The sequence below is a fragment of the Lycium barbarum genome, chromosome 12, assembly GCF_019175385.1.
Source record: "Lycium barbarum isolate Lr01 chromosome 12, ASM1917538v2, whole genome shotgun sequence".
In the NCBI taxonomy this organism is placed as follows: Eukaryota; Viridiplantae; Streptophyta; class Magnoliopsida; order Solanales; family Solanaceae; genus Lycium; species Lycium barbarum.
The window spans coordinates 70,717,646-70,730,350 of NC_083348.1; the positions used below are offsets into that span (position 1 = coordinate 70,717,646).

At 33.7% G+C, this 12,705-nt stretch overlaps 2 protein-coding genes across 2 annotated transcripts; one reads left to right on the forward strand and one right to left on the reverse strand.

Moving 5' to 3' along the window:
• The first annotated feature begins 3,944 nt into the window (after window positions 1–3,944).
• On the forward strand, window positions 3,945–5,107 carry LOC132623448 (NDR1/HIN1-like protein 6). The gene has a single exon (XM_060338203.1). The coding sequence runs from the start codon at window positions 4,146–4,148 to the stop codon at window positions 4,929–4,931; it is 786 nt and encodes a 261-aa protein (XP_060194186.1). The 5' UTR covers window positions 3,945–4,145; the 3' UTR covers window positions 4,932–5,107.
• A 668-nt stretch (window positions 5,108–5,775) lies between these two features.
• LOC132623889 (uncharacterized protein At1g65710-like) lies at window positions 5,776–8,611 on the reverse strand. The gene is made up of 2 exons (XM_060338698.1): window positions 7,297–8,611; window positions 5,776–6,848 (listed from the first exon to the last, which is right to left on the reverse strand). Exons 1-2 carry the CDS (start codon window positions 8,398–8,400, stop codon window positions 5,952–5,954), a joined length of 2,001 nt encoding a protein of 666 aa, XP_060194681.1. The 5' UTR covers window positions 8,401–8,611; the 3' UTR covers window positions 5,776–5,951.
• Window positions 8,612–12,705: the final 4,094 nt, after the last annotated feature.

Below are 12,705 nucleotides of genomic sequence, written 5' to 3' on the forward strand. Positions count from 1 at the left end.
TATTCTTAACAAGAGTATTATGTATATATCACCGCCCAACCCTGCTAAATTCTCTTGAATTATATTTAGATTGTATAAGAATGTAAATTTTTTATTTTTATTACGCTTCTAATTTGTATACTTCTTATTCCTCGAAAAGAAATACCTTGTGTCCCATGAACCTAACGTAGAATAAGAATATGTCCAACATTATGCACTCTAAACTAATACTGGTAGTACTTTTAAGTAAATCCAAGTATCCAACCAACAATTTTCTTTCGTATTTTCTCACTACTATGGGGTAATATTACATTCTCTCAGTAACACGTGTCTGAAACGAAAGAATGTCGAAGTGGTTAACCACAACGCACATTCAAAAAAATTGAATATAACTTACTGTATGAAGGTAGTAGCTTAGCATTGTGTCCACACTTATCAAAGTGCTACAATTCGGTATCCTAACACTTATTCCTAAAATGAGATACCTGATAATTTTTTCAGATGAAAGGAGATATCTACTTAATGTTACATTGGGGATGGGGGATAAAGTAATTGAGCTAGTAAGATAAGATAAAACTCCAAACTAATATGTACAAAATATGAAGAATTTCACTCTTGATGCCCGTTGAATAATTCTTATTCTCTTCCAGATTTTAGTGCAAGTATAAAATAGAAGGCAACTTGTTCAACCACCTAAACCACTAGAAAAAAAGGAAAAGTAATAGACAACCTAAATAACGGTTAAATAAAAATAGCAATCCCTTTCAATTATTTGATTATACATTGATGCAGTAGTAACTAGGGTTGAACTAATCCTAACATTTGTGCTGATTCAATAAATACAAGAACCGATGGCTATTAGGTTTGTCACTAATAAATGGCTAGGGTCCAATATCAGCCGCTCTTTTGAACTTAAAGTCAAAGAGGTTTTGGTATTCGCGGTCATTAAAATGCAATAGTAAAAGAAAAATTGAATTGAAAGAGCTGAATTTTAGTTTTCTGCAACAAGACAGTTTTAAAAAAGCGTTTTATGAACAAGAGATAGATTACACTTTGTTTGGATGGCCGTTACATATTGTTTCATCATGTATCGTATTGTGTTGTATGATATTGTACTGTATTGTTTTGATAAATACAACGTTTGAATTGATTGTATCGTTTTTCGTAGTTACATAATGTTAGACATCAACAATTTGAATGATAAACCTACAAGAAAAGTAGGGTATAGTGTAGAGCTATCATAAAAAGTTATGATAAAGGATAAAATATAACTATTAGATAATAAGTAAAGACAAAATGAGAAAAAATAAATAAAGTAACGACGTGTCATCAAATCGGTCATTACATAAAATGAGACTTGTCATCGTTACGTAAGTCATAACGATGGATTTAATGGTACAATACGATAAAATTAAAACAACAATCAAAACAAACATTGTATTTAAACTAACAACACAAAACAATACAATAGGTAACAACCATCCAAACAAGCCCTAAAGACCTATTGGAGCAAATTGACGAAAACGAATATATGTAGCGTAACTCTCAATTTTTTGGTCATAAATATCATGGAACCTACTCCACCCTTCCGATTTCTTTTTTTCCTTCCTTAAGTTATAAGATAAAGACATGCTGCTGCGAACTGACGAAAATATAGTATCCATATCGTGAAGCATAAATCTTAAGTACCTTTCGGACGCAAGTATCACGGGGACCTACTCCACCCCTCTAATAGAGTTCTTTTTCTTTTCTTCCTTAAAGAATAGGCATGAATATGTCACACGTTTTGGGCTTTGGAAATGTGGTAACTTTCAAGAGCCCGTATGGCTTAGCTTATAAGTTGTTGATTTCAGTTTTTTTGAGCGTTTAGCTGGTCAGCTTATAAGTCATTTTGTGCTTAAAATAAGTCCAAAAAAATAATTAAGCCCGTTTGACTTAACTTAAAAAAAAAGCAGCTTATAAGTTTAAAACGGCTTATAAGCAAAAACCCCAACTTTTTTTTTTTTCTTATAAGCTGAAAAAGCTGTTTTTTTTAAACCCATCCAAACAGGCTCACATACCCCTCCGTCTATTCTTACTTGTTCCTTGTTGCCTTGACATTTTCATAAGAAATTGTTTAGAGGTTTGTTTAAGTTATCTTTATTAATTATATTTTGGAGATCTAAGTTTAACAACTAGTATTTTGCGGGTATGTGATTACTTAATGATAAGATTAATATTAGAAGAAAATAATAAATTTATCTTGATTTGTTAGAACGAACAAGTAAAACTAAAATTTATTTCCTATATAAAGGACGTATAGAAAGGCAGAGAGAGTGTTAGTTTAATGGAAGCTTCCAAAAACTTTGTTTGTTGCTCAACTTCTTTCTTCTTATTTTTCTTGGTACCTAAGACTTCTTCATATGACTATAAGTAGGCGTTTAGCCATAGATATCAAAAACAAATTCACTTTTTTTGGAATTTTTGAAGTTGGAGTTGGAGTTGGAGTTGGAGTTGGAGTTGTGTTTGACCATAGTTTTTAAAATTGTAGTTTTTGGTAAAATGTAATTATAAAAGTTGAAAAAAGTGAAAAAAAATTGAAAAATAAGTTTTTCTTGTTTTTGGTACTCCGGAAGATGAAGTTGTATTCCAAATATTTATGGCCAAACGCCCAAAAGTAAAAAAAATGAAAAAAAAATTCCGAAAAAAAGTAAATAATTTTTATGGCCAAACGGCACCTAAGAATCACTGCTGAAGCAAAGGTGGAAGAAACATCTAAAAGAAGGTTTTCACTTTTCCCGTGGTAGCGTGTACGTGTAGCATGAAAGATTTTGTTTTTTAGGAATTTAAATTATACACGTTAATAATATCATTTTAGGTTAATTCACGCAACTATCTTTTTTTTTTAGGTTATTATTTTGATTTTGTTCCTATTTGTAAATTTTATGTAAGTATAGCCCTTAAAAAATTACTTTTTCGATAACGTTATATTCAGATCTAATGTATTCTTATATATTAATCAATTGCATTTCGTGAAATTGCAAAATCTAATTCTCGTTTGCACCAAAAAAAGAAGAATATAAGCAGGATAAAAGAGAGATAAATGTATAAATACATCAACAGATTGGATCGTACATCACAACATGATCCAACATTTTGGTCATATTGGAATTGAAGCTAATTCAACTATCAACTATGATAGACTCTAATTTTCAAACTCTTTAGACTAAAAAGATTAAAATTTTTGAAAAAAAACATCACCTCCCAATAAATTCGGAAAACTGCTTACTTACCAAAACGAGTTTAATAATTCCACACACACCAAACACTGACTTTGGATAACATTAACGCGTCACCTCTTTGTCCCATAAAAATGCACCCTCCTCAGTCCTACCTCTTCTTTCTTTTTTTTTTCCCACTAAGCAGTCAGCAAATATGTACTCATTAAAGCAATGTGTGTACTTTTACAATAGCAAATTCATAAGATGGGGACACATCAACCTCTCTTCATTAAAGTCAAAACAAGGAAGCTTCAACATATACATTATAGATCTCGACACATGAAACTAGTCCTATTTTATTTCCAAAATGCTGAAATAATAATTAAGCCCCTTGGTCTTCTATATTTTATAATCGAGGAGCACGATGGCATGGATAAGATCTCTTCACCTTTAATACGATTCAAACCTGAAAATGTAAAAACTTCCGAAGAAAGTGTTACTTCTTTAGTGAATCCCGTGTTCAAAGACTAATTCAAAGTTGGAGTATGAAACCTAAATTGTTTAGTATTTAATTTCTTTAATTAATGTCTAAATAGGATTTGTAGTCAAAAAAATATTAGAACAAGTTTTTCAAGTTCTAATTAAAATAGGTTTTGTACTATTATAAATAAGGTTATTGCTACTACCTGTTTTCTAATGTGTAGATGATTAAGCAATTTATTCATGATATTATAAGTGAATTATTTTTTAGGTAACTGCATCCTTTTCTTGTGTGGGTCGAAATCATAGTGAATTTGGGATACCAAATACATAAAGAAAAAGGAAAAGTTCAAACCTCTTCCAAGATTCAAAATTTCTATATATATATCAAAAATCTTAGTCAGGTCTAAGGAGAAAACCTCATACTACACTCTTTCTTATATCCACTTCTTCTTCTTGCTATTGCACCTAAACAATTTTTCTCCTATGGCAGATCATCAAAGAATCCATCCAGTACGTGAACCAGAACAAGAACCACCAGTACCAAAACCCACTGTTCCTTTAGTTCCAAAGGGTTCTTTCAGATCAGAAAAAGGTGACCCTGAGAAACAACAACAAGAACAACAACCGCCTTTGAGAAGAAGAACAATCCCATATTACCCTCCATTAAAACCACCTAAGAGAAGATGTTGTTCTTGCAAAAGATGTTTGTGTTGCACATGTTGTCTTTTATTCCTCCTCATCATAATCATTGCTGCTTTAGCTGCTGCTTTTTACTTTGTCTTCCAGCCAAAAATACCAAACTACTCTGTTGACAGCATGAGAATCACACAGTTCAATTTCAACACTGACATGAGCTCATTATTTGCTACTTTCAATGTGAACATTACTGCAAGAAATCCCAACAAGAAAATAGGAATTTACTATGAAAGTGGTAGCCAGTTGAGTGTTTGGTACACAGGTGTTAAGCTTTGTGAAGGGTCATTGCCAATATTTTATCAGGGTCATCAGAATACTACTGAATTAAGCTTGGATTTATCAGGACAAACACAGAATCCTAGTGATTTGGTGCAGGCACTGCAGGTTGATCAACAGAAAGGAAGTATTCCATTGAATATCAAGGCAAAAGTTCCAGTGAAGCTTAAGATTGGGAAATTAAAGCTTATGAAATGGAAGTTTTTGGTTAAGTGTAGACTGGGTGTGGATAGCTTATCTGCAAATAATGCTATCAGGATTAGGAATAGTGATTGCAAGTTTGGTTTTAGTCTTTAATTCATATTCCATTATAGTCCACCACTATTCTCTTGGATTTTTTAATTTTTTTTGTTGATTCTTTTTCTTTATAATTATTTTGTCTTCCTTTTCTTACAGATTTTTTTCAATATCTGTAGACACTGTTGTATCACACTATTTTGCATTGATATAAATAAATAATCTGTTTCCCCTTATCTTATTTTGGTCTTACTGGTTTGATGTTAAAAGAACAGAATTATCAGTATCATCTTTTTCCCTTATATGAGCACCTATAGAGCATACTTTGCTCTGCTATGATTTACAATCACTTTCAGCTGCGTGCTATGAGTTATGACTTCTGTAGTCCAAAGATGTTCAATATTTTGATCTACTTTCCCTCTATCTTCCAACTTTCATGTATAAGTTCTTACTTCTTCAATATTTTGCCTAGTTTACTAATTCTGCAGGTAGCTGTATTTTGGTTCCGTGCCTGTGCAGTTAATAAGAGCAACTATGACATGGTTGCAATTTACATGGTTTAAGTATAAAAGTGAGACTAGATGAATAGTTGGATCCTCCTCCTGTCCAAAGAGAACAAATAATTTATCAAGCTTGTTCAGATCCATTTATATAAAAGTGCTCAAGTTTACACTAGGTCCTATCAAGAATGATATGCAAATTGGAATTAACTTAATGGCCGTTCCAAAATCCAACTATTTGCTATAAATTGTCAAGAATGAGCCAAAGATATCAAAATTGTAATCTACATATCAGGTGCAGGGAAGTTGGTCATTTATAGAATAAAAGATATTCTCATATTTTTGCAGAGAATATAACTTTTTGTTCCCTGCATTAAAGTGAAACTCCAATTATAGCACTAGGGTTAGATGAATAACATTTGCTTCTAGTAAATGGTTTGTAGACAATGTTCAATGAAGCGAAAGGTTGCAAAGCGTACAATCTTCAACAAAAACAAAAGGCTGCAAAGCGTGCAACCACAACTAGAAAATCTGCTCTAAGACAAACTCGCATACAATCCTAGCAAACTGTTCGATGTTTTTAAGTAGAAGCAGCCATAGAAATTGGGTGAAGACCACCTCCTCCAGTTCCAACTCTGCCACGGCCTATTCCTGTTTGCTGTTTGTCAGAAGAATCCCTCCTCTTCACATTCACTCGTCTTTTGCCTTCTTCCATGTCATGGCCAATCTCAGATACTGCATGCCTTTGAAAGCCTAGAGGACTCTTGTTATCATCTCTACTGTAGGAAGATTTTGAAGAAGTCCAACAGTCGGTTGAATCAGCCGAATTTGGCTCCCATGAGGAAGAGGAAAGCCAGTTTTGCTGCCCACCAACAACACTGTTGCTTCCCGAGGATTCTTGCTCTTCCATATCAGTTCCCCTTCTGAATGTTACATACTTCTGTATGCTTGGCTCCATTAAGTCATCACTCACAGTAACTTCAGACTCCACGAACGGTTCCTTATTCCCTAGCCTCTTCGAAGCATTATCATTCTGGTTAAATTTCTCAGTTGTGGGGTTTCTTCTCCTATCATCGGAGAAAGCACTGGAAAGATTGGAGCTGGTGGTTGAGTTAAGGTCAGCAACTGCATCAAGAATTGAGCAAGCCTTTGTTACACAAGCTGGTAGGGAATATGCAGGTGTGGTAGTATTGGTCTTTTGATGGAAGTTTTGGATGTCCTCAAGTAATAATGCAGTATATGATTGAGGAGGATTTGTGAGAGCTTCAGGATTGATGTCTAGGTCCCTAGATAGCCTTAGTGACCTGCTTCTCTGGGGTTTATTATGGTTTTCGGGTCCTGAAACAATCACATTCATTGCAACATTCTGCTGCTGCTCCTTGACTTTTCCATCCAAAGTCCCTTTGCTGCTGCCAAGTTTGTTCTCAATTCCTTGCTGAACAACTTTGCCATTGCTCACAGTTTCCGCATTCACCTTCTGCATAGAGAGAAGCACATCAATATTGATACTATATCAGTTGATCAATCAAAATCCCAAACTAATTGGGTCGGTTATATGAAGCTTCTATATTCATCTTTCGGCTCTAAAGAGGTCTATTTCACGGCTCTAAAGAGGTCTATGTTAGGTAAATTAGTCATCTTTTAATTCAAATTAGGGTTCTTTAAAATTTCACATTTATTCCTACATGGATATACAAGTTTCTAACAAGACTAAAATCAGTTTCCATTCTCTAATTTCACACTTATACCTACACCAGACGTACAAAACTATTACTCATATCAGACATATAATCAGTTCTTTTTCTAACACAAACCATTGCATCAAAGGTTGGCTAGCACAAGCAATTATCAGTCAGTCTATAGACAGGCTAACTAGAACATGATTTTTTTCAGAAAAATTCTACAAACTAATAAAAGGAGCCAACCTGAGAAGGGATGTTATTGTTTAAAACATTGGTGTCAATCTCACTGAGAGGATTTCTTCTGTAAGGAGATTGTTCTTGTTTCCTCGAATTGCTTCGACTCAGAGACATTGGCTGCTGTTGATTTTGGTCTCTCTCATTCAACACCTTTGCATTCACCCTTGCTGGTGACCGAGCACGCGGAGATGCAGCAGTTCTTGGACCTTCACCACCACCTGCATTATTTCTCTTCACTTGAATCCTCTTAACAGCAGCAGCAGAAATATTATCAGCTCCACCAGCATCAATACTCTTATCAGTAGCAGGTACAGATACCATCTTTCCTGGCCTAACAGAAGCCACATTAGCACCATTTAAGGTTGTAGTAATTGGTGATTCAGATCTTCTACCAGGAGATCTACTCACCCTTCTACCCCCTCCACTACTACTACCTCTTTCTCTGCTACTACCCGACCGTTGTTGTTGTGCCTGATCTCTCTCCCTACTCGGGGTTCTCCTTCGTCCTTGAGACGAAGAATTAGGGGTTCTAGGCTGGCGTTGACGTTGCCTATGCCTACGAACCCCATTATCATCCTCACAATCCACAACATTTTCTTGCAACCCCTCATTTCCATTCTCATTTTCAAAATCAAAACTCCTCTTTGAACCAGAATACTTTCTACTCCTTTGTGGATTCCCATCAGTAGATCCACTAAGTCCTGTCTTTCCAAGAGATGAACTCCTACTAAGCCTACCACATTGTATCAAAATAGCATCAACCTCTTCTTTAGTACAACTTGAAGTCCTAACAGGAGCTGATACAACAATACCAACATTCTCTTTGTTATTAGTAGTAGTACCATTTTTAGCAGACTCAACTGCTTCATTTGCCTTTTTAACAATACCCTTTTCTTCTTCAATCTTCCTATCAACTTCATGGCTTTTTCTGTGTTTGATAACAAAGATTTCCTTTTTCACATTTTCTACCTCTACCTCTTTCTTGGTGTCCACTTGGGTAGTGCTAGTTTTTGTGATTTCTTGATTTGTGTTTGAAACTACATCATTTGATGTAGAAGTAGATTTAGAAGAAGAACAAGAAGTGTTCTTCTTGCTCAAACAACTTCCCATTTTTTTTCCCAAGAATGGATTTGTTTTTTTTTTTTCAAAAATTACAGTGAGAAGAAGAACAAAGAAAGATTGAAGATTTTGTAACGGTCAGGTGAAGAGAAAAAGATAAGAGGAAAAGGGGAAAAGTGGTTCAAAGTTCAAGAAAACTACTCAATTAAAAATGGCAACTTTATGGGGTAATAGAAATAGATGCAGAACAGGCATTTCAAATTTTGACTGAGGCGGGGTAAGTGGCGTGGGGGTGGGGTTGCAGTCTATCAATAGAGCCGTTAAAAGGGCTCTTTAATATTTTTTTCAAAATATAAAATAATTAATGTTGTCACGTACTCTGGGAATTTTATGTTGTTGAAGGAATAAATACAAAACTTGCTGTTTTGTAATGCTATTTTTATGAAGTAGGTTTGGGGAATGATGGGAATCTTGATCCAGTTTTTGGATTAGGGAATCCTTTAACGGTCGTTTGATTTTGATAAGTGGTCATGTGGGTTACACTAGTTTTCTGAAATTGAATTTTTCTGACTTAGTTGATGGATTTCACTAGGGACTAATTAAGTAATTACGGCAACAATTAAACTAACCTACAATAATGGGACACAAAGTTAACGTAATGCAAAGGTATAATTCGAAATTACTCGATTTTACCATTTATTTAATTTTTAGTTTATTCATATTCTTGCTTTTAGCAAAACATCTCGTATTTATCGTTTCTTTTAACGGAGTTTCATTATGAAACTAGTGGACTCCGTGTATTTAAATTTTTGAAAAAAAATTCAAATTTACCCCTATACTTTTAATATGATTTAAAATTGCTCTCAGGTTGAAGCTCCTTTAAGGGTCAAAGACAAAAATGAGACATCAAAAGTCTTGAAAATGACAAAGTTACTCAATTTCGAATGATACAGGGACAAATATGATCATTTTTTCAAAATCGAATAAGATTGATTACAAAAGAAACATAAAAAAAAAAAAAAAAAAAAGTAAGCTTGTTGGGTTATTCATAATTCTTTGGGTGGAACATGTTTTCAAGGGGGAGTAAGTATTGTAGCAACCCTAAGCATACTAAAATCCGGTTATTTGGTCCTTTATTATGCTCGTTTGAGTTTCCGGTAATAAAAATTGTGGCAAATAAATTATTGCGGACTTCTTTTTAAAGGATGTAATGTGAAACTCTATGAAAATGGTTTGATGAGTGGTCAAATTTGAAGATTCGTAGTTGAACAATTTTGCTGCTCTAGTTCCCTTAAATAAATAAGATTCTCACAAAGGCCTAAGATGGTATTTAAGAGAACGCACCGTTGCTTATTTTTTATTACTATATTTTTGCTTAGTTCACAGATATGAGAGTTGATTTCAAGTTACAATGGCATATCATATTGCTAAGCATATTGGTTATATTTTTCCTATTCTAAGATCAATTTGAAACTGAAGAAATTTGCCTATAGTTGATAATATTTCTCCTAGTGGCAGTCGTATTTCAGTTTTGCAATTGGTTTCTTTACGTGCGTTTAAATGATTGAACATTATAAAAGACATTAAAAGTAGGTATTCTTTTGGAACATCGTTCAAATTTTGTTACTTTTCCCGTTTTCCGTACCAATACATTTAGTAGGCGTTGGGCCATAGATTTTTTTTTTTTTTTTTAAGTTGGAGTTAGAGTTGTGTTTGGCCATAATTTTTGAAAATAATATTTGATTGTTGAAATGTGTTTTTTCTAAAAAATATGAAATATGATTTATATCCCAAATTTCTAAAAACTAGCAAAACCACAAAAAGCAATTAATAAACATAATCAGTACGAGAAATATAGCAACTATAATCGAGATTAGCTTAAGGAGTGCTCAAAACTGATGGTTTATTTCCATCAAAAGGTTGAAACTGGAAGGCTTACTGGTGTACACAGAAAATATAGCATCTCTAAATATAACTTTGTTAGAAACTTTTTAGCACATGATGTTGAATGTTGTTGGAGTGGAGAGCAACTGAGGAACATAATTTGTCTTTGACCGGTGAAAAAGAGTTGTATAAACTTTTAGCGTAAAAATTGAAAACAGAAAAACAAAAGTAATGGTCCAAAAAAATATTAGGAAAAGTGAAAAACAAGGTTTTTGTTGTTTTTCAAATTTCAAATACAACCTTTTTATGGCCAAAAACCATAAAGTAAAAAAAGTGGAAAAAATCCGAAAAAAAAATGAATAATTCTCGTGGCCAAATGGGTTAACATTTTCAGTTTTGAGAATCACCATAATATTTGAAATTAATTCTAGTTGTATATCACGTACTGTTATTTTGTTCAATTTCCACAACCTTCAACAACTTAATTTCATTAAATATTCAATTTTTTTTTACTGTTGTGTCACGTTTTTCTATAAGTAAAAATGTTTTTTCACAAATTAATCTCTTAACCATGTTTTAATGTATTTTCCTCAACTCCACTACTTATATCTTACACTAGTCAAGTTAGTGTCCCAAAAGTTGGTTATACAATAGCCAAATGATGATTTTTGTGCCTACGATGCTCTTGAATGCCAATGTTAAGGGGTTAAGGGTAAACCCATCAACCGGTCCGGTTTTACCGGTTCAAACCGGTAACCGGAACCGGAACTGGTTGAACCGGTTTACCGGTTCCGGTTAACCGTATATTTTATACCGATCCGGTTTCAATTTTTTTGAAATCGGAACCGGTTAAACCGGTACCGTTTAACCAGTAAACCGGTGAAATTTAATTTTTTTTTTTTTTTAATTTGTAGTCGTTGCGGCTTGGGCCCAAATTGGACCGTTGGGCAACGGTCCATTTGCAAAAATGGTCGTTGCCAAACGGTCCCCAACTATTTTTTTTCCCCCCAAACCCCCCAAACTTTTTTTTAAACACTTTAACCCATCCCCACCCCTATATAAACCCCTCTCCATTTCCATTTTAATCTACACCAATTCACTTTTCTCTTTCTCTCAAATCTCAATCTCTCAATTATAGTTACTTTGCAACAATTAGCCCACTTTAAATTTCTCTCAAATAAATATTATAAAGTCTTATTATAGTTTCAATTATTAATTTTGCAATTATAATATTGTTGGTGGAGTTGGTGATTTTGCAACAATCCGAAGTAGCTTTGGTGGATTTGCAATTATAACCGCCTTCACTTTGTTGGAAATTAGTCCGTCAATTTGGTACCTTCATTCCAACTCTATCTTTATTTTTCGCAATTTAATTCTAGCAACTTAATTTGTTGCAATTCATTTTCTTGTGATTTATTTGAGTGTGATTTAAATTAATTCTATTTAATAATGGCGAAGAGATTTAGACGTGGTGCCGGTAGTAGTGGTATTGTTAGGCGTGGGCTTAATGAGGAAACATTTGTGGAAGAAACACCTAATTTAGGTATTGATATTGGTGGAAATAATCCACTTTTAGGTCATGAGGCAATGCAACAACATTATACCGACACTTTTAATGAAATTGATGATGATGATGATGAAACACAATCCCCCGAAAATCCCATAGGAGATACATGTCCTGCACAATCACATACACAAGACAAATCGCCTAGAACTCGTAAGTCAACCGCTAAAATTTGAAAATTTATGACTAAGGATAGGGAAAGCCAAACAGCTAAATGTACCCTATGTGGACAAATATTTACTTTTAAGCAAGAAACTAGTAAGGATGGTGGAACGGGTACACTAAACGGTCATATGAGAAAGAAACATATGGATGTTTGGGGAGAGCAAACAGGTTCAAATGTGGGGGGTATTCAAATGACGATAGACCCACGAACAGGTAAAAATTTTAAGTATGACAAGAAAAAAGAGCGTGTAAAAATAGCTAAAATGGTAGCTTATGATTGTTTATCATTTTCCTTTCTTTCGGGTTTGGGGTTTGTTACTTACATTCACGTTGTTATAATTCGTTATTTGAGGGTATTCCTAAAAGTTCTTGTAGAGCAGATGTTATAGATTTGTATAAAAAATATAGATTTTATTTGCGCCATGTATTTAATTCTTTAAACTGTAATGTTTCTCTTATCGCTGATTTGGGTCTTAGTCTTAATATGTTAGATTTTTTTGCTATTACATGTCATTGGGTTGATGACAACTGGGTTATGCAAAAAAGAATTATAGCTTTTTTATATGATGAAGGAAAGGTCGTCACAATGAAAAAAATTTAGCGGATTCAATGTCTACTATTATGAGATTTTTTAACATTTATAGAAAAACACTTTGTATTGCTTTAGATAATGCTTCTAATAATACAAAAGCGATTGGTCTTTTAAAAAGAGAACTAAACCCTCCGCTAAGAAATATTTTTCA

Bases quoted from the DNA above. Each gene is read 5' to 3' on its own strand.
- LOC132623448 (XM_060338203.1), top strand. From the start codon at position 4,146: ATGGCAGATCATCAAAGAATCCATCCAGTACGTGAACCAGAACAAGAA.
- LOC132623889 (XM_060338698.1), bottom strand. From the start codon at position 8,400: ATGGGAAGTTGTTTGAGCAAGAAGAACACTTCTTGTTCTTCTTCTAAA. The intron at 6,849-7,296 runs GTTGGCTCCTTT...CTCTCTATGCAG, and splicing joins ACAATAACATCCCTTCTCAG to AAGGTGAATGCGGAAACTGT.